The following is a 22,329-nucleotide window of genomic DNA, read 5'->3' on the forward strand; positions in this document are numbered from 1 at the left end:
CTTGGAGGTTCCTTCTAGTCTGAGACTGAGGTGAAGGTGCAGCGACAAGGATGAGAGGAGTGCAGAGACCACAGAGAAGGCAATCAGAGAGGGCCCCACAACCAGGAGGCAAAAGCTGGTTAGGATTAGGGGATGAGGAGAGAAGAGGTGGAGGGACGAGGACAAAGAAGCCGGGTGAACACACGCCTCTGGCCTCGCCCGGGCCTGACGCAGTGGGTGGCTCGGTAAATCCTGGCTGCCTGCTTCACTGATGGAGCCATGGGAAAGGTGGTTATCGACTCCAGTGGGAATGAATTGCATTTCCTTCCTCAAGAACAGCAATAGCAGTCAGGACAACTGGATGACAGGGCACCTCTGAGAGGGGAGGGGCACACACCTGGCTCCTGTGGATGGTCTTGCCCACGGTCTCCCAGCTTTAGGGTTCTGCCGAGTCCTGGTCACATGGACATGAGGTGCGCTGGAAGGAGAAGCAGCCTGTCTGGGGAAGTCTCCAACATTAAGAAAGAGGAGAAGCATCCACCCACCATTCTGAGCTGGAAGACCCCCTGCCCAGGAGATATTCAAGCCAGGAAGGGGCTGTTCCCTGGGAGGGAGGATGAAGGAGCCGATCGGGAGGAGAGTACACATCAGGGCCAGAAATCACGTGTGTAAAGGGGCTCCGGCTGGGAATAATGCTATAGTGTCACCTCCACACAGGAGGGACAGTTCCCGGAGCCTGGGGCAGGCACATCGGCACGTGTTAACTTGGGGGAGGCTCAGGCCCTGGCCTCCTTGTCCACTTTGTCTCAAAATCTCTGAGGCCCAAAGTCAGGGTCAGGATTCCAGCGCTCTTAACTCTTAATCCTTGTGACCCATCCAGAAGGCTCCTCCAAGAAACAGATTTAGAGTCAGGAGGGATGGGGGTCAAAGGTCAGGAGTCGGAGGCTGGCAGATAGGGACAGGCACCTGGAGAGACAAACGTGGCCTGGTGCCTCTGGTCAGAAGTCCAGGGGTTCTGGACCAAGGGAGGCTGATGTGTCAGTTGCAATTTTTTTTTTTTTTACAGTGTTTTGTTTTAAAATCTTTATTGAATTTGTTACAATATGGCTTCTGTTTTATGCTTTGGTTTTTTGGCCACAAGGCATGTGAAATCTTAACTCCCCGACCAGGGATCCAACCTGCACCCCCTGCACTGGAAGGCGAAGTCTTAACCACTGGACCACCAGGTCCCTGAGGCATCCTCCCAACGTGGTTCTGGCGGGCAGCCTCATGGAGCTGCCTCTCCAGAGGAAGCACTGTGTGGACAAAAAGGGGTGCAGGATGAGGGCGGAGGACCCCCGACACTGTGTAAGGAGGATTGGGGAACAGCCCCTCCCTGGCCTGAATGTCTCCTAGGCAGTTCAGTTCTCTGAGGGCCCGCTGTGCCTACTGAGTGTGTAAAACTGTTGTGGGCCCAGGCCTGCCCTTGGCCTGGTGGGGAGGCAGACCAGGCCTCAGGGAAGGGTGCAGGTGGGGTGGTTCGCAGCCCTGCTGGAGAAGGGGGCAGAGGGAAAAGCCATTCTTCTGGTTGGGGACACTGGGGATGGGCCTGGGTACCACGTGGGGTAGCCTCTCCATGTGTTGGGGCTTCTAGCTGTCAGGAGCACCTTAGAGGAGATGCCAGGGCCTGGGTGAGAGGTCAGTGGAGGCTGTAAGGGTTGGATGCAGGATTCCTGACTGCAGCAGTTATCCTCTGTCTGGTTTGATGTGACAGGGGTACAACTTGGGTCTTCACAGCCTGCCTAGGGCTCAGTAATAGTAGTAGGAATTCTAGGGTGTGTCTGGTGTATTTTGGTTTTCAGAGCACTCATCTACCTGTGTCCTGGTGGTTCTCACTCACCCCTGGAGAGGGGAGGAGAGCAGGAAGGATTGGTCCTATTTATAGATGGAGGCAGGTACAGAGGAGGGCAGCAAGTCACCTTAGGTCACACAGCACATTATTGGTGACTGGAGCCTTGGTCTCATCTCCTGGACAAGCACTTGCAAAGAAACATGGACTTGCAAGTTGAACTTGCATCTTATGGATGATAGGATGCTAATGCCAGATTCATTCATTCATTTACTTGTTGAATGATTCATTTGTTCAATAAGTATTAAGGGCTTACTCTGTGCTGGCACTGTGGTAGGTGATGGGGACAGCAGAACCCATGGCAGACATGGTCCCAGCCCTCTTGGAGCTGATGGTCTTGTGGGGGAAAACAGACATTAAATAGAGTATCTCACAAATAGTTCATTCCCACTGTCACAATTTGAGAGCATGTGGGCGTCAGAGGGGCCCTCTCGGCCAGAAGTCCTCCCAAGGAAGTGGCATTTTTGTGGGAGCCAGTGAAAAAGGGCAGTGTTTTCAGGCAGAGGGGACAGAATGGGAAAGGAAGGGACAACTCGTCCCCAGAGATACCACACAGAAAATTAGTGTTTTCTTTTGTTGCCCCATCACATGCTGAAAACTGTGGAGGGAAGTGGGTTCATGGGTTGGAGGCTGGCTTCCCCCAGGCCTGCTCAGATGTGCTGAGGGCCAGAGACCAGGGTGAACTGCCAGGGCAGTTTGACAGTGAGTTTGGGGGTGGGGGGTAGGTCAGAGCCCTTCAACCCTGTTCTGAAGGAAGGAGGGGACAGAACCCAGGCACTCAGGATTCCTCAGGGATTTGGAAAATAATCCTCAGACACAGGTGGCTGCCCAGCAGAGGGAGCAACAGGAGCAGACTTAGAGACAGGATGTTGTCTGGCATTTCTGAGAAGCAGTGCCAGGCCATGCAGGGCCTCATAGGCCCAAGGTTTAGGCGTTTGATCCAAGAGCAGTGGGAAGCTGGGAAGAGTTTTAGGTGGGGGACAGACGGATCTAGACATGGTGTTTTACTGTGTTCATTTCAGCAGCTGCAGAGTGGAAGAGGAGGGGGTCAGAGTGGGGCTGGGGCCCCAGCCGACTGGTCACCAGAGCCAGCAAAGGTCCTTCCACCCCGCAGACCAGCTGTCCTGGCCGGGAGGTAGGGAGGCTGTGCGAGGTGGGCTGGGCAGCCAGCTGGTGCCTCACAGGTTTCCTCTCCCTCCTGGCAGGTGGGCAGGGTGGCCCTGCACCGGGCTGCGGGTGCAGGGCACGAGCAGGCTGTGCGGCTGCTCTTGGAACACGAGGCTGCTGTGGATGATGAGGATCCGGTACGGGTCCCCTCACGCAGGCATGTCTGTGTGTGCATGTTCGTCTTCTTGTCTGTCTCAGGGTGGGGCAGGGGCATCAGAACTCATTCTGGGTCTATGAGCCAGCTGTCATTGCCGAGGTTGTCACTGATACACAGACGAACAGGTGCAGGCTGGGCAGTGGGTGAGTCTTCAGGGGCCAATGACACTGTACCAATCCTACTTTCCCTTTGCACAGTCATAAAGATCTCTTCATTTTCAAGGGCCTTTCAGTTCTCAGCCTTTTCAGTCCCTCGTGATGTCATGTGAACAGGGAGAAATATGGGCTATAGAACAGGTAATTGGGTGGGTTGACAAAGGCCTCATTAGTAAAGTCATCGGGAGGGAGGTCTCTCATGATATGCCACAGGGCTCTGCCCTGGCAAACACTAACCCACAACCTGGATAAAGACTAACAGCCTTACTTAACAAATTGGCAGGGAGCACACTGCTAAGAGAGAGAGCAGAATAATAACAAGGTCTACAAATTTATCTCTACGGGTTTGGATAAAGAGCTGAATCTGACAACGGCATTTGACAGGGATACATTTTTTAAAAATTATAAACTTCTCTGCAGAAACTTAGCTTCCATGGAAATACTTTTCTTTGTCCTGACTTCTCTTTGCTCTGAGGACCCACCATGAAGGGGGCTTGATTACAAATCAGGGCTGGGGGTGGGGCAGCAACACCTACCTCCCCACTCCCTCACCCCATCTCCTCCCTGCTCCTGCTTAGACCTCATTTAGAGATGACCCTGGAAGGAGAGTGTCTGGTTTCCTTAGTCTGAGTGTCCCAATAAACCACTGGAACTTCTTGCATCAGCCTTTTGCCCACAAAGACCCTCACTGTTGGGACTTCCCTGGTGGCACAGTGGTTAAGAATCCACCTGCCAATGCAGGGGACACGGGTTCGAGCCCTGGTCCGGGAAGATCCCACATGCCGCGGAGCAACTAAGCCCATGCGCCACAACTACTGAGCCTGCGCTCTATAGCCCGTGAGCCACAACTACTGAGCCTATGTGCCACAACTACTGAAGCTCGTGCGCCTGGAGCCTGTGCTCCACAACAAGAGAAGCCACAGCAATGAGAAGCCCGCACTCCGCAACGAAGAGTAGCCCCCGCTCGCCGCAACCAGAGAAAGCCTGCGTGCAGCAAGGAAGACCCAACGCAGCCAAAAATAAATAAATTTTTAAAAAAAGACCCTTACTATCACCACCATGCTCTGTTATTTCTTCCTTGAGGGACTGAGTGAGAAAAGAAGATATGAGGGAGAATAGTAAGAGAGGGTGCTTACAAATCTTCTCTGTTTCCTTTGCAAACAGCAATAAATACGTTTTGAAAAATAAGAAGGCTGGTAAGCGTGCCTACTTTAATAACAGGAGGGTAGAGGAGACACTGGAGAAGGGAAATCCTGTTGTTGGGGGGAAGGTCTCTAGTGAAAAGCCACAGGGCTCTGTCCTAGATAGTTCCTGGAACTAGGACAGTGAGATATCTTGGGGTTCGAACTGGCAAGAGGCTCTGTCTCCCATGACTCTCCTCCCCCAGCCTTGAGCCTTGACCCTTTTCATTCCCAAGCTCCTGTGGGCTTCTCCCCTTGGACTCTGTCCTTCGTCAGCCAGCCAGCCCACAGTTACTGATATTCTACCAGTAGCTGAACTCTGAGCCAGTGCTGGGTCTCCTGGCCTCTTTGGTTCTAGCTGAGACCAACTCTAGTCCCCATTTGAGGTGCTATGGTGGATCCAGCACCTTCCCAAGGTTTCAGGAGGAAGGGCTTAAATTCTTGTGGTCACTCTTGACTCTTACTTCCAGCTTCTACTCGGTTTTCGCCGTCCTCTTGAAATTTTGCACATAGTCCTTTGTCTCTACCTTGGCATCACCCCTAACATGGATCACAGTCCTTCTCCCCACTTTCCATTCACACACTTTGATGTGGGGCAGGCTTTCCAAAATAAGAGGTGGAGGGGATTTACATTACACACAAAAACAATGTAAAAATCCTAAAATCCTGTCTTTGACATTCCTGTTCTTTATTATTTTCTTTCCTTTACCATATGCTTTCTTTTTTTCTTTATTTTAGATTTATTTTTTAAATTGAAGTATAGTTGATTTACAATGTTGTGTTAATTTCTGCTGTACAGCAAAGTAACTCAGTTATACATATACATACATTCTTTTTTATACTATTTTCCATTATGGTTTATCCCAGGACACTAAATATAGTTCCCTGTGCTATATATACAGTAGGACCTTGTCCATCTATTCTATATGTAACAGTTTGCATCTACTGACCCCAGACTCCCAGCCCATCCCTCCCTCCTCCCCCGCTCCCCCTTGGCAACCACAATTTTGTTCTCTGTGCCATTCCTGTTCTTTGAAGTCCCTTGGTCCTTTTCTTGTCTTGGACTTGGCCTCTTCCCCTGTCCCACTTTCAATGCTGTCATTGTCTGCACTGTCCCTGCCCTGCCTCCAAATTCCTGCCATCATGCCCAGTCAGTCCTTTCTGGGTTTCACCTTTCATCCCAACCACTTGTCACAGCTTTTACCCAAACCCAGTTCTGTCCCTAAGAGGGATTCTGGTGCCAGCCACTAAGACCCCTTTTCCTGGTGCTTCCCCAGAAGCTCTTTGTGGAGCCAAGTGGGGAAGCGGTTGTGACTAGGGTGCTCTGTGCAGGTGCTGGGGTGAGGCACCCTTTCCCCCAGAGGTCCAGACTGTGAAATTGAGGCGGATTCAGGACTAGGCCAACCCTGTTCTTCTGGCAGCTCAGAGTGTGCTGGGGATGAGGACACATCAGGGGACACTGATCCCTTAGCCCTTCCTGAGGTGGGCTCTGCATTTCTGCTCCCAGCTGGACTTGGGAGCATTTTCCCACTGCAAGCCTGCTTATGCTTGTGGGCAGATTCTGTGGCCCGTCAGTACCAGGTCACCCTGTGGGCTCATTCTATGAATGACAGGCTGTTGGCCTCACCAGGGGACCCAGAGCCACACATGACCCTGTTTCTGTGGGAAAAATATGTTCTGGTCTTTGAACGCCCAACTTGGAGACAAACTTTGGGGCTGCCCAAAGCTGAGGGAGGCCAGTGCGGTCTGTAGGCAGAAGGTGGTGATGATCTCCCAGACCTCTGTTCTGCTCAGACCCTGCCACATCCCACCACACTCAAGGAAAGACAGAGAGAAACCACTTCTAAGAGGGTGGCTGGCTGTCAGTGCATTCCGGGAGGTGAGTTTGGAGGCCTGGGGGTGCTCTTCACAGAGAAGGAAAGACTCAGCAGAGGTGGGGATGAAGGCTGCCCTCAGATGCACGAAGGTGGAGGGCAGTGCAGGGGCTCTGGTGACCTGGAAACACTTTGCACATGTTGAGGAAGAGCATCCTGCAGAGAGGATCTGGGCTGCCATCAGAAGGCGGCCTAGATGTATTTTCAGCTGCTCCAAAGGGCCAGTAGGGTAGAAAGCACAGGGATGCAGACTTCAGTTCCGCATGAGGAGGGGCTTTTCACGGTGAGAAGTGTTTGACGGTGCAGTGGCTGTCTCGTGCAGAGGCGAGATGCCGTCCCTTCATGTGCGCAGACCTAAGCCATCTGCCTGGAGGATGTTTCGCAGGAGATTCAAACGGTTGATTCTCAAATGCCAGTCCAGGGTGAGGTCTTCACCAGTCACAGCAAATCAGAAAATTAGAACAATGGAGTGTATGTTTCATGAAGCTGTATTTGGAAAGAGTATACTCTGAGATCAGCTCCTTCCAAACTTTTTTGTGGTAAAACGGTTCATCTTTGTGAACTGGTGGTGAGAGGAGATGGCAGCTCTTTTATTTTTAAGGTTTATTCGGTATCCCCACAAAAGTTTGCAGTTGTTGGGAGAGTAAATCCTCAGAGTTATCACAGGGAGAAAATCTTTTTCCCTTTTTTCTTTTCTTTCTTTTTATTGTATCTATGTGAGAAGATGGCTGTTAGCTGAACCTACTGTGGTGATCATTTCACAATATATGTAAATCAAACGATCATGCTGTATGCCTTAAACTTATACTGTGATGTATGTCAATTATTTGTCAATAAAACTGGGGGGCGGAAATGTTTGCAATAGTATATCAGCCTCTGTTTAAAACAATTTCCTGGACTCTAAATTCCTAAAGCCCAGAGCTCCCCGGCCTGGGTGAAACTTAAGGTCCCTTATGGTTACACGATTGTGCAAAACACACTTGGGCCCAGGTGGCACAGCCACGCCCCCTCATAGTCTCCTCCCTTCCCCCCCCCATGTCCTCTCCCCTAGTTTGGGATGAATGCGCTTCTCCTTTCTGCCTGGTGCAGTCACTTATGGATCCTCCAGATCCTGATCAACTCCGGGGCCAAGATCCACTGTAAGAACAAGGTAAGGCCTCAGCTGGCAGCCCACTTGCCCCCTCTCTACCTCCTGCTGCACAGGGCTGCCCCCACCTCTGCTGCCTGTCCCCATCACTGCCCCCTCTGTCCCCTCATGTGCCTCTGTCTGCCCCAGCTTGCCTCGACCCTCTGAGAAGTGTCCTGAACCCCCACCTGAGCTCAGCCTTGTGAAGCTGGGACCCTCACTACTTCCACTGGGGCTGGGAGAAGGGCCTGGGGATGCCTCTTTCATCAGCATTGAAAGCCCCTGGCTTCTGATCCCCCTACTCTTTACCACTCTGTGATGTTGGGACAGTCCCCAGTCCTCTGGCCAGCCTCTTGTTCACAAAGGGGAATTAAAGAAACACTCTCAGAAGATTAAATGAGAAGGAGGTAGGACCTTCTCCCTCCCACGGGGCCCCGGCTCCCTTGTGGTCAGTATGGCCAGGTAGAAGGAGCAAAGCACCATTTACCAAACTCTGGGACCTTGGGCAAATTATTTTACCACCCTGAACCTCACTTTTCCCATTTGGAAATAGGGGTGCTAGTACCCATCTCTGAGCTGAGGCAGAAGTAATTGCAGTTCTGTGTCTAAAGTACCTGGCCCAGTGCCTGGCATGTTAGCGACCCTGGCAAGTCCCCCGTTGCTCACTGGTGTGTGCTATGGTTTGAGGGAGGAGAGCCCCAGGGAGTCAAGAGTGCCCAGAACCCCTGAACTGGTGTCTCAACTTTTAGGGGGTTGGTGGCCCTTATGAAAATGCAAACATTTCTGGGCCAAATACCTTCAGCCAGGAGTTCTCAACCTTGGTCCTTAGAGAGACAGAATTTGGGGATCCATGAACTTTGAAGGGAAAACAAGGACCTTTTTTTTTTAAACTGCCCTCTGCTTAAAATTTTAGCATTTCTTTCCATGATGAATGCAGGTAGAATTAATATTACCTGTGACATTGTCTCTAAGACAAAATGTAGCTCTTTTCATATCACATTACAGTTTTTGCAGTTATCTCAAAATACTGTTTACGCTCATCATTACTTTGAAATCATGGCGGTAGTTATTAGACCTTTCCTAGATCTTGTTGTTTAATGGATCAATAAAGCACATATGCTACTAGATAAAAAATTTGGGTTTTAATATTTTGATAATTCTATTTCAATATCATTGTTTTTCTTTTCTGGTAGGCAGAATACTGTCTGCCCCAAGATGTCCATATCCCTATCCCTAGAACCTGTGAACTCTAGAACCTAACATGGCAAAAGGAATTTTTCTGATGTGATTAAGTTAAGGACCTTGAGATGGGGAGACTATTCTGGATTATCCACATGTGCCCACATGTCCTTTTAGGGGAAAGAAGGAGGGAGGCAGGAGAGTCAGAGAAGGAGATGTGATTGAAGGAAGCAGAGGTTGGAGTAATGTGACTCACAAGCCAAGGAATGCAGGTAGGCTCTAGAAGCTGGAAAGGCCAGGAAATGGATTCTCCCAGAAACTCCAGAAGAGAAGCAGCCCTCCCAGCCCATTTTAGACTTTTGACCTCCAGAACTGTAAGATAATAGATGGGTGTTCACCAGACACCAAAAAGGGCCATGGCACACAGGAGGTCTGCCCTATACCATTGTTAGGATCTTGTTGGCAGTGGTAGAAATGTCTGACAGCTCTCAGTGAAGGATACCCCTAGGCTATGGGCCACAGGATCCAAGCCCAGAGTGTGGGATCCAAGCCCAGTTTCAAGCTGAGGGCCCTCCTGTCCAGTCCTGCCTGTCTGGCTTAGCCTTAGAGAGAGTCTCAGTGGTCTTGCAGAATCCAGTAGCTGTTGGCGATGAAATTTGCTATCAACACAGAATGAGCCTCAGTGTTCTAGAATGAGGGAGGTGAGGTCTTAAGTGTGTGTGGAGGGCAGGGCTCTGAGTAGTGGATCTTCTAGTTAAGCAGGTCCACTCCATATTAGTTTTCTGTTTTTGGTAACAAACCACTCTAAAATGTAGTGGCTTAAAGTAACATTATGATTTTTCATAATATCATTGGCTGGTCAGTTACTCCGGCCTTGCCTGGGCTCACTTATGAGGACACAGTCAACACACGTCTGGGGCCTCTGCAGGAAGAGGGAACGTCGCGGATGGTGTGGCCAGTGTCTCCAGGTGGTAGCTGACATTCATGGAGACTTCCTTCTCTGACAGCCCCAGGACATCAAAAGAGCAGGAGTAGAAGTAGCAAGGTTTCTTGAGATATTACTTCTACCGCATTCTACTGGTCAAAGCCCATCACAGGGTCAGCCTCGTTTCAGGGGGAGGAAAATATGGGATTCCTCCTCTTGATGTGAAGAGTAGCACAGTCCTGTTGCTTGATCTTGGGACAGTTTCTCAGTCCATCCTGTTTTTCATGACCTTGCCACTTTTGAAGGGTACTGGTCAAGTATTTTGTAGAATATCCTTCAATTTGGTTTTGTCTGATGTTTTTCTCATGATTAGATTGGGGTTATGGAATTTGGGGAAGAAGACCCCACAGGTCAAATGCCCTTCTCACTACCTCCTATCACGGGGCATGTGATACCATTGTGATTCGTCACTGGTGATGGTCTCTTGATCCAGTTCTGACACCAATTCCAATGTGTGTTTTTTCCACGTCACCAAGCAGTTAACTCAGTTCCCCGTGGACACTGACCGGGAGTCCACAAATTTAACTCATTTCTGAGACTACTTGGAGATAGTGTCAGATTCTGCCGGTTAAGGGTTCAGTCCTACAAGACTACCCACGCTTTGGATGTCAATCACAAGCCCAGGTGGTTGCCTAGCTATATAATTGCTTGTAAATCAGAAGTTCCCACAACCCCCTCCCCAGGTTCGATTAATTGCTAGAGCAGCTCTCAGAACTCAGGTAACCGGTTTACTTACTATATTTCTGGTTTATTACAAAGGATATTAAGGATATGAATCATCAATGGCCAGATGAAGAGATGCATAGGTCAAGGTCCTGAACGCAGGTGCTTGTGTCCCCATGGAGTTTGGGATCCGGCACATGGATGTGATCTGATTCACCAACCTGGAAGTTCTCCAAGCCCTGTCCTTTTGGGGTTTTAATGGAGGCTTCATTACATAGACTTGATAGATTAAATTCTCAGCCCTTGGTCATTGACTGAACCTCCATCCCCTCTCCTCTCCTCAGAGGTGAGGAGGTGGGACTGGAAGTTCCAACCCTCTAATCACTGTTGGTTCCCCTGGCAACCAGCCCCCCATCCTTTATTTACTTAGGGGCTTCAAGTCACCTCGTTAACATCATAAAAGACACCTTTATCACTGTTACCATTTAGGAGATTCCTAGGGTTTTAGGAGCTCTGTGCCAGGAGCCAGGACAAAGACTGAATATATATTTCTTATTATAAATCATAATATCAAGCTTGATCACTTGGTTAAAGTGGTGTCGGCCAGGTTTCTCCACTGGAATGTTAGCATTTTTCCCTTTCCATACTCTATTGTTAGAAACTCTTTGTCGTTTTAATTTGCATTTCAATAATGACTAATGATGTCATATATTTTTTCATGTGCTTATTTGCCATTCCATATATCTTCTTTGGTGTGCAGATTATTTTTTAATTGGGGTAATTTCTTATTGATGAATTTTTAGGGTTCTCTGTAGATTTTGGATGCATTTCAAAATAAATTGCACACATCAGTGTACTTCCCTCTAAATATGTCAGCATGCATACTAGTAACTAGAGTTCAAATTCTTTGTATACAATGAAATACAAGCTGAGTCTTATTTTTTTTTTTTTTTTTTTTTTTGCGGTACGCGGGCCTCTCACTGTTGTGACCTCTCCCATTGCGGAGCACAGGCTCCGGACGCGCAGGCTCAGCGGCCATGGCTCACAGGCCTAGCCGCTCCGCGGCATGTGGGATCTTCCTGGACCGGGATACGAACCCGTGTCCCCTGCATTGGCAGGCGGACTCTCAACCACTGCGCCACCAGGGAAGCCCAAGCTGAGTCTTAAAAAAAAAAAATATATATATATATTTTTTTTTTTATTTGGTTGCACCAGGTCTTAGTTGTGGCTTGCGGGCTCCTTAGTTGCAGCTCCAGGGCTCCTCATTTTAGCTGCAGCTTGCCAGCTCCTTCGTTGTGGCATGTGAACTCTTAGTTGCGGCGTGCATGTGGGATCTAGTTCCCTGACCAGGGATGGAATCTAGGCCCCCTGCATTGGGAGTGTGGAGTCTTATCCACTACACCACCAGGGAAGTCCCTACACACTGAAATTTGACAAGTGCTACTCCTCTGTAACCCAAACCACTGTCAAGATGTAGAAGACTGTTCCATTGATTTTTATGACCCATTGATGGTTACAATCTATTTGGAAAAGTACTCCAAATAATCTAGCTGTAATGCAAGGCCAGGGTAGAAGCTCTGGACTATAAACATAGGATTTGCAAACCTCCCTCACTTAAATATTGCTTCTGGGGCTAAGAGACCTTCAGTAAAGCGAAGCACAATAAGCCTGTATTATCCTAACTTGACCTATGAGGAAATGGGGGCTCAGAGAGGTATAGGTAACTTGCCAAAGACCCCAGAGCTGATAAATGCTGGAGCTGGGATTTGAACTCTGGCATCCTGAGTCCCACCAGCCCCCGCGAGACTAAGTGGGTCCTGCGGATGTCCCAGGGGCCTATCCCCATTTTCAGTGTGGTTTCCTTTGGAAAGCTGTTCTGATTCTAAACACTCATTGTCTGGGAGACAGCCACTGCGTGAGCAGGGCCTCCCTTCGCAGACTGCAGGGACCACCCTGGCCTTGTTTCCAGGACAGCCTGACCTTACTGCACTGCGCAGCCCAAAAAGGCCATATGCCAGTGCTGGCGTTCATAACAGAGGACCTGGAGGACGTGGCCCTGGACCACACTGACAAGGTGAGTGTGGCCTCAAGGCTGTGTGTCCTTCCCATCGGGCTTGGGATTCCTGGGGCCTCTCCTGTACATTCCTTGAGTGCATCCCTTCAGCCATGGGTAGTGCAGACTGGACCCCACCTCAGGGAGTTGCTGGTCTAGAAGGGGCATTAGGGCACAAATGAGCAGGACGCCAGCAGCACATGGTCAGATCCCTCAGAGAGACTCTGATATGGACTAGACAGGTTAGAGAGGGGAGACAGTTCTTTCTGCTTCCTGGAGGAGGTGGAATTTGGTAAATGAATAGATTTCATCAGTAAGATTAGAAAGCAAGGGACATTCCAGATGGAGAGACAATTGCTAGAGCTTTAGAGGAAAAGAGCTTTTGGTGTGTGAGTTCAGATGGGTTAGAATCTTGGGAATGAAGGCCTGAAAGGTTGTTAGGGGCCTTCATGGAGATCTCAACCCCCAGCCTCAGAAATGGGTCCTTTATTCAGGAGCCACAGGAGGATTTCAGTGGGGGAGGGACCCACCAAGTGGGGTCTTGTTGGGAAGATGGTCTGGGCTTTCCAGGCAGGGTGTATAAGGCAAGGTGGGGGAGAGTGTCTGGAGCACTGCAAGCCCAGTGTGGTTGGGAAACTGAGGCCAGGTGGGCAGGGCGAGGAAGATTCACTTTGTTCTCCTTCCCCGCCAGCTGGGAAGGACAGCATTTCATCGGGCTGCAGAGCACGGGCAGCTGGATTCTCTGGACTTCCTTGTGGCTTCTGGCTGTGACCACAGTGTCAAAGACAAGGTACTGTAACCATGGGTCCCGGGGGAGGGCCGGGCTCTGGGCTGCTGACCGGGGTGGTCACGGGCAGCTCACCTGTGTCTACTGCCAGCTGCAGCGTGCTAGAGGGGCTGGTGGCCCAAAGACCAGCGTGTGTCTGATGCTCATGCAGCAGGCATTTTTTGAGCACACACTATGGGCCAGCCGTGTGCTATGGGTGAAGAGCACAAAGATGCCCAAGACACAGTTTCTTAATCAAGGAATTCAACCACAATCCTAGGAAAGAGCTGTGAGCCAATGTGGGGAGCCAGGATGGCAAATCTGATAGGTTGGTAGTGATGCCTGGAGTGGGTTTGAGCAGGGCTGTGATTCCACTGGGGATGTCTGTTGCTGGGGGGAATGGGCAGGAGTTGGGGGACGGTAGCCACATGCCTGCTGGTTATTTGCTTTCTTTGTGTTTTAGTAATCTACTATGATTATGGCAAAAGTAGGATGAGACCGCTGAGGAGGGAGCAGTTCATTCAGGGTGGAGAGCTTATGAGCAGGAATTCACCTATCTGAGAATAGATGAGGGGTTGGGACCCAAGGGGACTACCCTACAAATGACTTGTATCAATGGACCATTGCGAATCATTAGGCAAATGTGTTGCAGCAAATTCTAAACAGTGCTTCCAACAAAGGGAAGAATTCCACTGTTAATTTTCTGATTAATATGCTTGGCTAGGATACAAGGAGTTCTGTTTACAAAGCTAGTGACAGAGCTCACAGACCAATGAATCACAGGATCTTAGATCAAGGGCCAGTTCAACCTTCTCGTTTTACAGATGTGGAAGCTGAGGCCCAGAGAAGGGGATACTGTAGCCAAGGTCACACAGCAAGACCAAAGGTCGAGCTGGGTTTGGGGCCAGCATCCTGATGCCCCCCTGTGCTCCTCCTTCATCAGGCTGCCTCCTGCGGCCCTGAGCCCTGGGGGTCTGCACCAAATCTGTCCACCGACACTCAGCCTTTCAGGATGAAAAGGCTAAGTTAGGTTCTGAGATTCAGATCAGGCTGATTTCCTTCATTTCAGAAACATGGGCGGAGCAGGTTGTGCTCTGTGCCAGGCCCTGAGCCAGGAACTGGGAGTACGGACAGGGGTAAAGAATGACCCTTGCCAGGACACATCTACCCAGGAGGCAAAAAAAAAAAAAAAAAAAAATGATGTACTCAGGGCCCCAAGAGAGCAGAAGCACCAAACTAGAAAGCAAGAAAAGTTCAGCTTTGGTGAACTCACCCAGAATCTTGCAATCAGAAATGCTAGGAAGAAGCTTTTAAAATTACATGTCCCTGTTAAGTGTTGTATTTTCCAATGAGGAATGTTTTCATTTTGAATTTTATCTGGGGAGAGGGCACAGTACGCTTTTCAAGGCTTTGGGCCACTGAAGGCCTGACTCGTGCTAGGACCCGCCAGCCCGTGTAGGGGGACAGACCTGTCAGAACGGATGACAACATACCTCACGCTGCAGGTGCTATGGTAGGGAGGCATTGAGAGCCCGGAGAGAGTGATTAATTCCTTCGGAAATGTCAAGGAGAGGCTGACAGGGCCCCACAGAGGTGGAGAGGCTGGATGTCCCCACGGGTGGAGGGGAGAGGCCAGGCCCAAGGCCGAGGCCTCCTTCCACCCAGCCCCCTGTCCTGCCTGGGCAGAGTGTGAGGACCCTGGCAGGGGGTCCGTGCCATCTGCAGCTTCAAAGGGTAGGAAGTAGATATTTATAATCCAGAAGGAAGAGGGAAGCCCTGCCCTGTTTCCACAGCTCTGCTAACTGGGGGCACGTGCCAAACCCCAATGTTCACACACTTCCTTCCGGTCTCTTTGAACACAGAGACTTCAGGCTGTGGCTACACCGCCCACAGCCTGACCCTTGCCTGCTGTGGCGAGCCGACCACGGAGCGGGTGGGAGAAGAGCCGAAAAAAGCTGTTGAGGGGATTTTTTAAACTTAATTTTATTTATTAATATAATATAATGATCATAAAGGAAATGTAGATGTTTCCTCCTTGACCCTGTAAGATAGTTAGAGCTGTTTATGTGTGTGTGTTTATCTATCACGGGGGCAGGGTATGTTTTTAACTACTTTAAGTACTGCTTTGGCTTCTGTATGTGTTCACATCCTCATTGAGCCCTTTATAGATATCTGTGCCTAAACTGAACGTCTTCTGGGGAAGGTACTGAGACAGGCCAGGGCAGAGGAAAGCACTGGTTCAGCTCGATCGTCCCCATGGCCTTCTGGGCATGATACATGGCTGAAGCTGGGTCCTCCCTTCTGGGTGCTCTTGTGGGTCCCTCCAGGGTCCTTGTCCTGGTCCCCCATCTGTGGTTCCTCTGTAGGGACATACCTTTTCTCGGGCTGGCCACGTCCAGCTGCCTCTTCTTCCCTGGGGCCCCTTACCCTCCTGCAGCAAGTTCCCTTTAAAGACGATCCCAAATAGGCTGCCCTCTGTGGGACCACTTCCAACGCAAAGAACACTGTGCCCTTTGCCCGCCCAGTGGAGCCCCCTCTCTTGGCTCTGTCACTGTCACCTTTAGACTTCTCAAGGGTGAGGCTGCTCCCAATCCTCTGGTTCTCGAGTTCCAGGAGACACAGGTCAAGCTCTGCATCACATTATGTATTATCATTGAACAAATATCTACTGAGTGTCAGTCACATGCCCAGGCCCTATTCTAGGTACTTGGGGAAATTTCAGAGAACAAAATGGACAAAAATCCTTGCCCTTGTGATGCTTATTTCCAGCCAATAAACAACAAGCATAGTATACAAGTGGATTGTAGAGGGTGTTAGGTGGTCAGTGCTATGGGGGAACAGGAAAAGTGGAGCAGGGTAAGGGGATCAGGAGAACAGGAGGTGGGAGTTGTGGTTTTCAGTATTGTGGTCACGGTGGGCTGCACTATTCAATGAGAAGCTGACATCTTGAGCAAAGGCGCAGGAGGCGAGCGATTGGGCCGTGTGGCTGCTGGGCACAGCCTGAGCACAAGGAGAGTCTCTGGGGCTGTGGCCTGAGCAGAGAGAGGGGATGCATCCGGGGTCACCGAGTTGGGACTGGCTTTAGACTGGAGCATGGAAAAATAGGGATTAAAAAAATTTTTTTTTTAAAGTAATATGTCCGTCTTAAAGTGTACGAAAAGAGACCAGAACTTGGCCCTTGAAAGTGCCCCTGGTTTTTGGTAGTTTTTGGCACAGTTCTCAGAGCAGGGTGGCATTGGCCCAGCGTGCAGGGCTGCAGCTCGTCACCAACTTGCTCTATAACCCTGGACATGTCTCCCCTCTCTGGATCTCAGCTGCAGTGGGTCCCCAGGGCCTGCAAGGGTCTATGATTCCACTGACCCCTCAGGAGCCCTTCTCCCTGCAGGAGGGGAACACAGCCCTTCACCTGGCCGCCCGCTGGGGCCACCTGGCAGTGCTGCAGCGACTCATGGACGTCAGGCTGGGCCTGGAGGAGAGGAATGCGGTGAGTCACCACCTGGAGGATGCAGAGATGTGTGACACTGGCTTGCCCCCTGCCTTCCAGGAGCCCGCAGCCCGTGGTGCAGCCTGATTTCCCCTGGTAGGGGCTCTGAAGCCAAGAGCGAGGACGTGTTCTCAAACAGCCCACGGGGAAAAGATAGCAGCAGCACAAAACTCCAGGCTCGGAGGGGCACCGGGCCTGAGGGATCACGGAGCAGTCATACGCACAGTGTGCGTTCAAAGAAGGGAGAGGTCACTGTGGCCAGGATGGAGTAGGAGGGAATAGACAGAGCAGGGATGAGGCGGCTTGGAGGGCAAGGAGAACACGAGCAGAGCTGTGGCGGAGGGAGTGAATACACCATATGCCCCTCAAGGTGAGAATCAGGGGCGGGGCTCAGGGAACCACAGATCGCCAGGTCATGTCTGCAGGGAGGGGAGAGCTCAAAGAGCCCTGGCGCCCTGGCAGAAGGGGTGTCCTCCGGTCTTGGGCTCTGGCCTCGGCCTCCTGCCATCCTCACACCGCTCCCCTGTGTTTCAGGAAGGTCTCACTGCCCTGCACGCAGCTGCTGAAGGGATCCACCCCGACTGTGTGCAACTCCTCCTCGGGGCCGGGAGTAGCGCGAACGCCCTCACCCAGGTAGCCGTGCCTCCTCACGACTGGTGTGTGCCCTCGGCTGCCTGCAGAGACGTGACTGTGTCAACTGTAGGAGCCACGATGATTCCTGAACATTGTGTGAACAAGGCTGTGAGGGAACAGGCTCAGCTGTTGAGCTCTGTGACTTTGGGCTAGTTACTTAATCTCTCTGAGCCTCGCTTCTCAACTATAAATTGGAGGTGATATATACTATTTTATATTGCTATGAAGGCTAAATACCTAGCATATTGCCTGGGACATAATAGGAGCTCAGTACCCATTAGTGTCTTATTGCTGTGCACGTGACAGTTCACAAAACCCTTTCATAACTATTACCTCAGAAAAATTCCCCCCATTTTACAGATGAGAGAGGTTCAGTGACTTTCCCAGGTCACAAGTTGGTAAGAAGCGAAGCTGAGTCTGAAAAGCCTATTCCCCTGACTCCAGAGTTCATGGCCTGAAACGTTTGCCTTGCCCAGCAGGGGTAGGGGTGGGGTGTCCGCAACATGAGGCCCACACCGCAATTAGAGCCGGAGCCTGGGTGTGACTCTGGGACAGGCCTCTTTCTCCCTTACCATTGCACTCTGTGAGTTGGCCATTAGAAATTCTCTGTGTCCTTGAAAAGGGGGTTGTGGCCTTTCTTTAGGTAGAAAGTTGGTGTTTTTGTTTTGTTTTGCTTTTTATTTTTAGATCAGTGACAAATACTCTTTCTTGGCTGGTTGAACAGCTGCAGAGTCTGGAATTCTCTTTTTGTTCTAAATTTCAATAATGTAGCAAAAATAATATTAATAGTGAATAATATAAATAATAGCAAAAATAGTTTAAAAACAGAGGAATGAAAATGATATGCTAAAAATATTTAACACAAAAGAAGGCAGTCAAGGGGAAACAGAACAAGAAAAAACAAGAGACATTCAGAAAAAAAATAGCAAAGGGAATTCCCTGGTGGTTCAGTGGTTAGGACTTTGCACTTTCACTGCCGAGTCGGGGAACTAAGATTGACAAGCTGCGCAGCTCGGCCGGAAAAAGAAAAGAAAAGAAATAGCAAAATGGCAAACGTAAATATAATAATAATATAAATCGTAAATTCCCTTAAATGTGAATAATGCTTTATAAACCACAAAACATTTAATTTGCTCCCCTGGAAGGTGTGGAGACTACTACCCCAGGGACATAGCGGGGGACATTACAGCCAAGAGGGGGAAAGTAGCTGTCCCAGGGCACCAGCCATGTCCTTCTGTTGCTGGTGAATTTAAGGTTCTTTCTTCATTGCAAAAGAATTTGGAGACGAAGTGATAGGTAAGAATCAGATTTATTTAGAGAGAAACACACTCCACAGACAGAGTGTGAGCTATCTCGGAAGGCAAGAGGAAGAGGCTTCGAAATATGGCGTGGTTAGTTTTTATGGACTGGGTAATTTCATAGGCTAAAGAGTGGGAGGATTATTCCAACTATTTTGAGGAAGGGATGGGGATTTCCAGGAATTGGGCCACTGCCCACTTTTTGGCCTTTTACGGTTAGCCTCAGAACTGTCATGGCGCTGGTGGGTGTGTCATTTAGCATGCTAAGGTATTACGGTGAGCGTACAATGAGGCTCAAGGTCTACTGGAGGTCGAATCTTCTGCCATCTTGGACCTAGTTGGTTCTCATTAGTTTTCATCATGTACTGTGGCTATGTCATTCTTTTTTTTTTTTTTTTTTTTTTGCTGTACGCGGGCCTCTCACTGTTGTGGCCTCTCCCGTTGCGGAGCACAGGCTCCAGACGCGCAGGCTCAGCGGCCATGGCTCACGGGCCCAGCCACTCCGCGGCATGCGGGATCCTCCCGGCCCGGGGCACGAACCCGTGTCCCCTGCATCGGCAGGCGGACTCTCAACCTCTGCGCCACCAGGGAAGCCCATATGTCATTCTTTTAAAGGTTGTGCCCTGCCCTCTTCACTCCTGTTTCACTTCCATCAGCAAGGTGTTGCTCCTTAGTCAGAAAGGCCCTTTCTCTGTGCCCAGCACTAGGCACTGGGAGGGGGCACAGACAGGTCATGCCATGGCCACCTCCCCAGCAGTAACAGCACAGGAGCTTAGAGACTCAGGGGGTTAGATCCAGCTGGTGGTCGTTGGTGGCTTGGAGCTGCCCACCTCACCGGCTCTCGTGCTCCAGCCTTGACTTGAGGTTTCTGGCAGAGGCCACGGTCTATTCCGACACTCCCACCTCTGGCAGTGTCGCGCAGCAGGGTCTCTGAGGAGGGGGCAAACCCAAAGTGATTGCATTTCCCACGGGGAGGTGGATGGATTCCCACCCACCCTGTAAACTTGCTCAGACTCGACTTTGGGAGGGTGACCAACTCATCCTGGTCTACCCATACTGCCTGATTTTAAAACAGAAAGTCTCGCATCCAGGGAACCTTCAGTCCCAGGCAATCTGGGACAGTTGGTTACCTAGTGGGTCCCGCCTGAGATGAAGTCTCATCCAGGAGGAAGCCCTCCCTCTGGCGCTGCCAGGCTCCTCTGTGGATGTGCTTAGACCAGCTCCAGCTGGACAGTACATGCTGGGTGGGATTTGCCCTGTGCAGGTAAATCTTATTGGTCCCCCTCCTTGAAAACCATCTCCTCAGCATCTATACTCCACGTGTCTTTACTGGCTAAGGAACTGTGAAGGCTTTGGCCTTTGTTCTGGGGTCTGTGACTGGAGGTGAGGAAAATCCTGAGACCATAGTGAACTCCTTTTACTAGTCACCAGGCCTGGGCAAGTCATTGATTTCTCCTGCCTCAGGGTTTAATGGGGATAATAGTCCCATGGGGGTTGTGAGCTGTGAAATGAATCTCAAAGTGCTTTGTAAACCCTGCTGTGAGGGGTCCTTAGGATGCTGCATTGATGCCTGTTTCCCTCTAGAAAAAGCAGAGCTGCTTCCACTACGCAGCCCTCGGTGGCTCTGAGGACATGGCCTGGGCCCTCGTCCATGCAGGAGGAAGCACTAACGTGGCTGATCATGTACGTGTGGGGCCTGGATGGAAGGGGGGGAGGCAGGGGATACACTGCTGAGTCTCCCAGGACCTCACTTCTCAAAATAGAAATGGAGAACAGATTAGTGGTGGCGGGGGGCTAGGGATGGGGGCGTGGGGCAGAGAAGGGAGGAGGGTGTGGTTATAAAAGGACTACACAAGGGACCCTTATGGTGATGGAACTGTGCTGCATCTTGACTATGTAAGGGATACACGAACCTACACGTGTGATAAAATTACATAGAACACACATGTATACAAATGACTACAAGTGAAACTGGGGACATCTGAGTAAGATGGTGGGTATTATCAATGTCAGTGTTCTGGTTGGGATATTGTACTGTGGCTTTCTAAGATGTTACCATTGGAGTGGGGAGAACAGAGCAGATGGGTGTTGAGGGTGGGAAGAAGGCTTTTCACCAGATACCTTTTGTTCTTTCTGGTTCTTTAGGTTTCTATAAATAAAATGTAAACCAATGAAAAGCAGTACTTGCTCTCTTTCCACTCCCCCTTCCTACCACATTCCCACAGACCTATTTCCAGGACGATGGAGGCCATATCCAGCCTCCTTGGTTATTTTATCTCCGTGGCCTGCTGCTTCCTGGAGAGCCACCATTAGAGCTCTGATAAGTTTCCTAGCTCATCCGCGTTGTGCACTTGAGCCAGTTTCCAGTGTCTGCCCATTCACTCTCACAGGAGACCTTCTTTTGGCCTGATTTTGATTTCACAGTTATCTAGCAATGATCTGAGGACACTGCTGAAATTCTGTGGTAGTTTTACCTAGGTTTTAAAATTTTTTTCTAGATGTGTTTCAGAATACTTTTTGTCATTTATTGCTATTTGGGTTTGGGATTACATTAAGCCTGTAAATAATATAAAAGAAAATGGTCACCTTTGTAATATTTTATTTTTTCACTACAAACGTGTCTTGCCATTTCTTTATGTCTTCTTTTGAATCCCTCAGTGATGTTCTATGGTTTTTGTTTGCCTTTGTAATAGCCATTTCCAATTATACTCTTCATAGGTACTTTATATATTTTGACCGTCATTGCAAATAGACTATCTTTTTAAAATATATCATTTCTTGTGGGCATTCAATACAGGAATGCTACTGACTTTGGTATTTTTATCTTCTATATGACTTTTCACTGATTTTGCTAGAGGTTTTTTTTTTTTTTTGGTGGGGGTATAATAACTATTTTGACCTGTGTAGATATACAGTCACGTTGCCTACAAGTAATCGTATAATTTAAATCTTCTTTTCCAATATCCATAAACTATTTTTTTCTGGCCTAAACTAGTAATGGCAGTCACGGGCATTTTTGTGGTATGTGTGCGTGTTCTGTTCTGTCACCTTTTGGTACTCAACATGTGAGGGTGTTTTTCCACAGTAAGTATAGATCTATCCCATTGACTTTTCTGGCTTTGTACTGTTCTACTAGATGTGTGTCACCATACACCTAGACAGAAGTTTGCTGTGGCAGTATCTCCACTTTGTCATGTAGTCAGTGCTCACAGGGAACCACTGGAGATGGAGTCCTCCAGCCTTGAGTGAGGCCTTGGGTGAATGTTGGGTTTGGGTGAGACCTCTGTTCTGGTCCCGGCTGGCTCTCTCATTCATTCATTTCATACATAAATAGTTGTTGAGCACCTACCTAGATGCCGGGGGTAGAAAGTCCGGTAACACGGGGTCTCTATTAGTTACGTGTCCTTGGGTGTGTCATGTAAGTTTTATGAACTTATTAAGTGTTCTCATTTGTAAGGTGAAAGTACGAATAAGAATACCATTCCTATATACTTGCTAGGTTCATGTGTGGAGTAAATGAGATAGCAGAGAATCTTAAGGTGCTGTTGCTAGAAGGGACCTCAGCAAGCATCACTTGCCAGATGAAGATGACTCGCCCAAAGTCACGTAGTGAGTTCCTGGCATGGCAAGGTCTCAAACTTGGGATTTCAGGCTCCCGCCCACCATGAGGATCAATTGTGGCCCAAGGGATTCAGGCTGTGGGCTGTAAATTCCTCAGGCCACTCATGTCATCCGAGATGT

General features: G+C 49.6%; 1 protein-coding gene across 1 annotated transcript in view; it reads left to right on the top strand.

The window, feature by feature from the left end:
• Positions 1–532: 532 nt before the first annotated feature.
• The window catches only part of ANKDD1A (ankyrin repeat and death domain containing 1A), a 31,928-nt gene continuing 10,131 nt past the window's right edge, over positions 533–22,329 (top strand). Inside the window, 8 exon segments of the mRNA XM_029236391.1 lie at positions 533–643; positions 3,073–3,201; positions 7,453–7,551; positions 12,324–12,428; positions 13,099–13,197; positions 16,559–16,657; positions 17,192–17,290; positions 20,173–20,271. Coding sequence (XP_029092224.1) covers positions 596–643; positions 3,073–3,201; positions 7,453–7,551; positions 12,324–12,428; positions 13,099–13,197; positions 16,559–16,657; positions 17,192–17,290; positions 20,173–20,271 — 777 coding nt within the window. The 5' untranslated portion in view covers positions 533–595.

This window comes from Monodon monoceros, unplaced genomic scaffold (assembly GCF_005190385.1).
Source record: "Monodon monoceros isolate NGI ecotype Baffin Bay Population unplaced genomic scaffold, NGI_Narwhal_1 Super_Scaffold_21, whole genome shotgun sequence".
Taxonomy (NCBI): Eukaryota; Metazoa; Chordata; class Mammalia; order Artiodactyla; family Monodontidae; genus Monodon; species Monodon monoceros.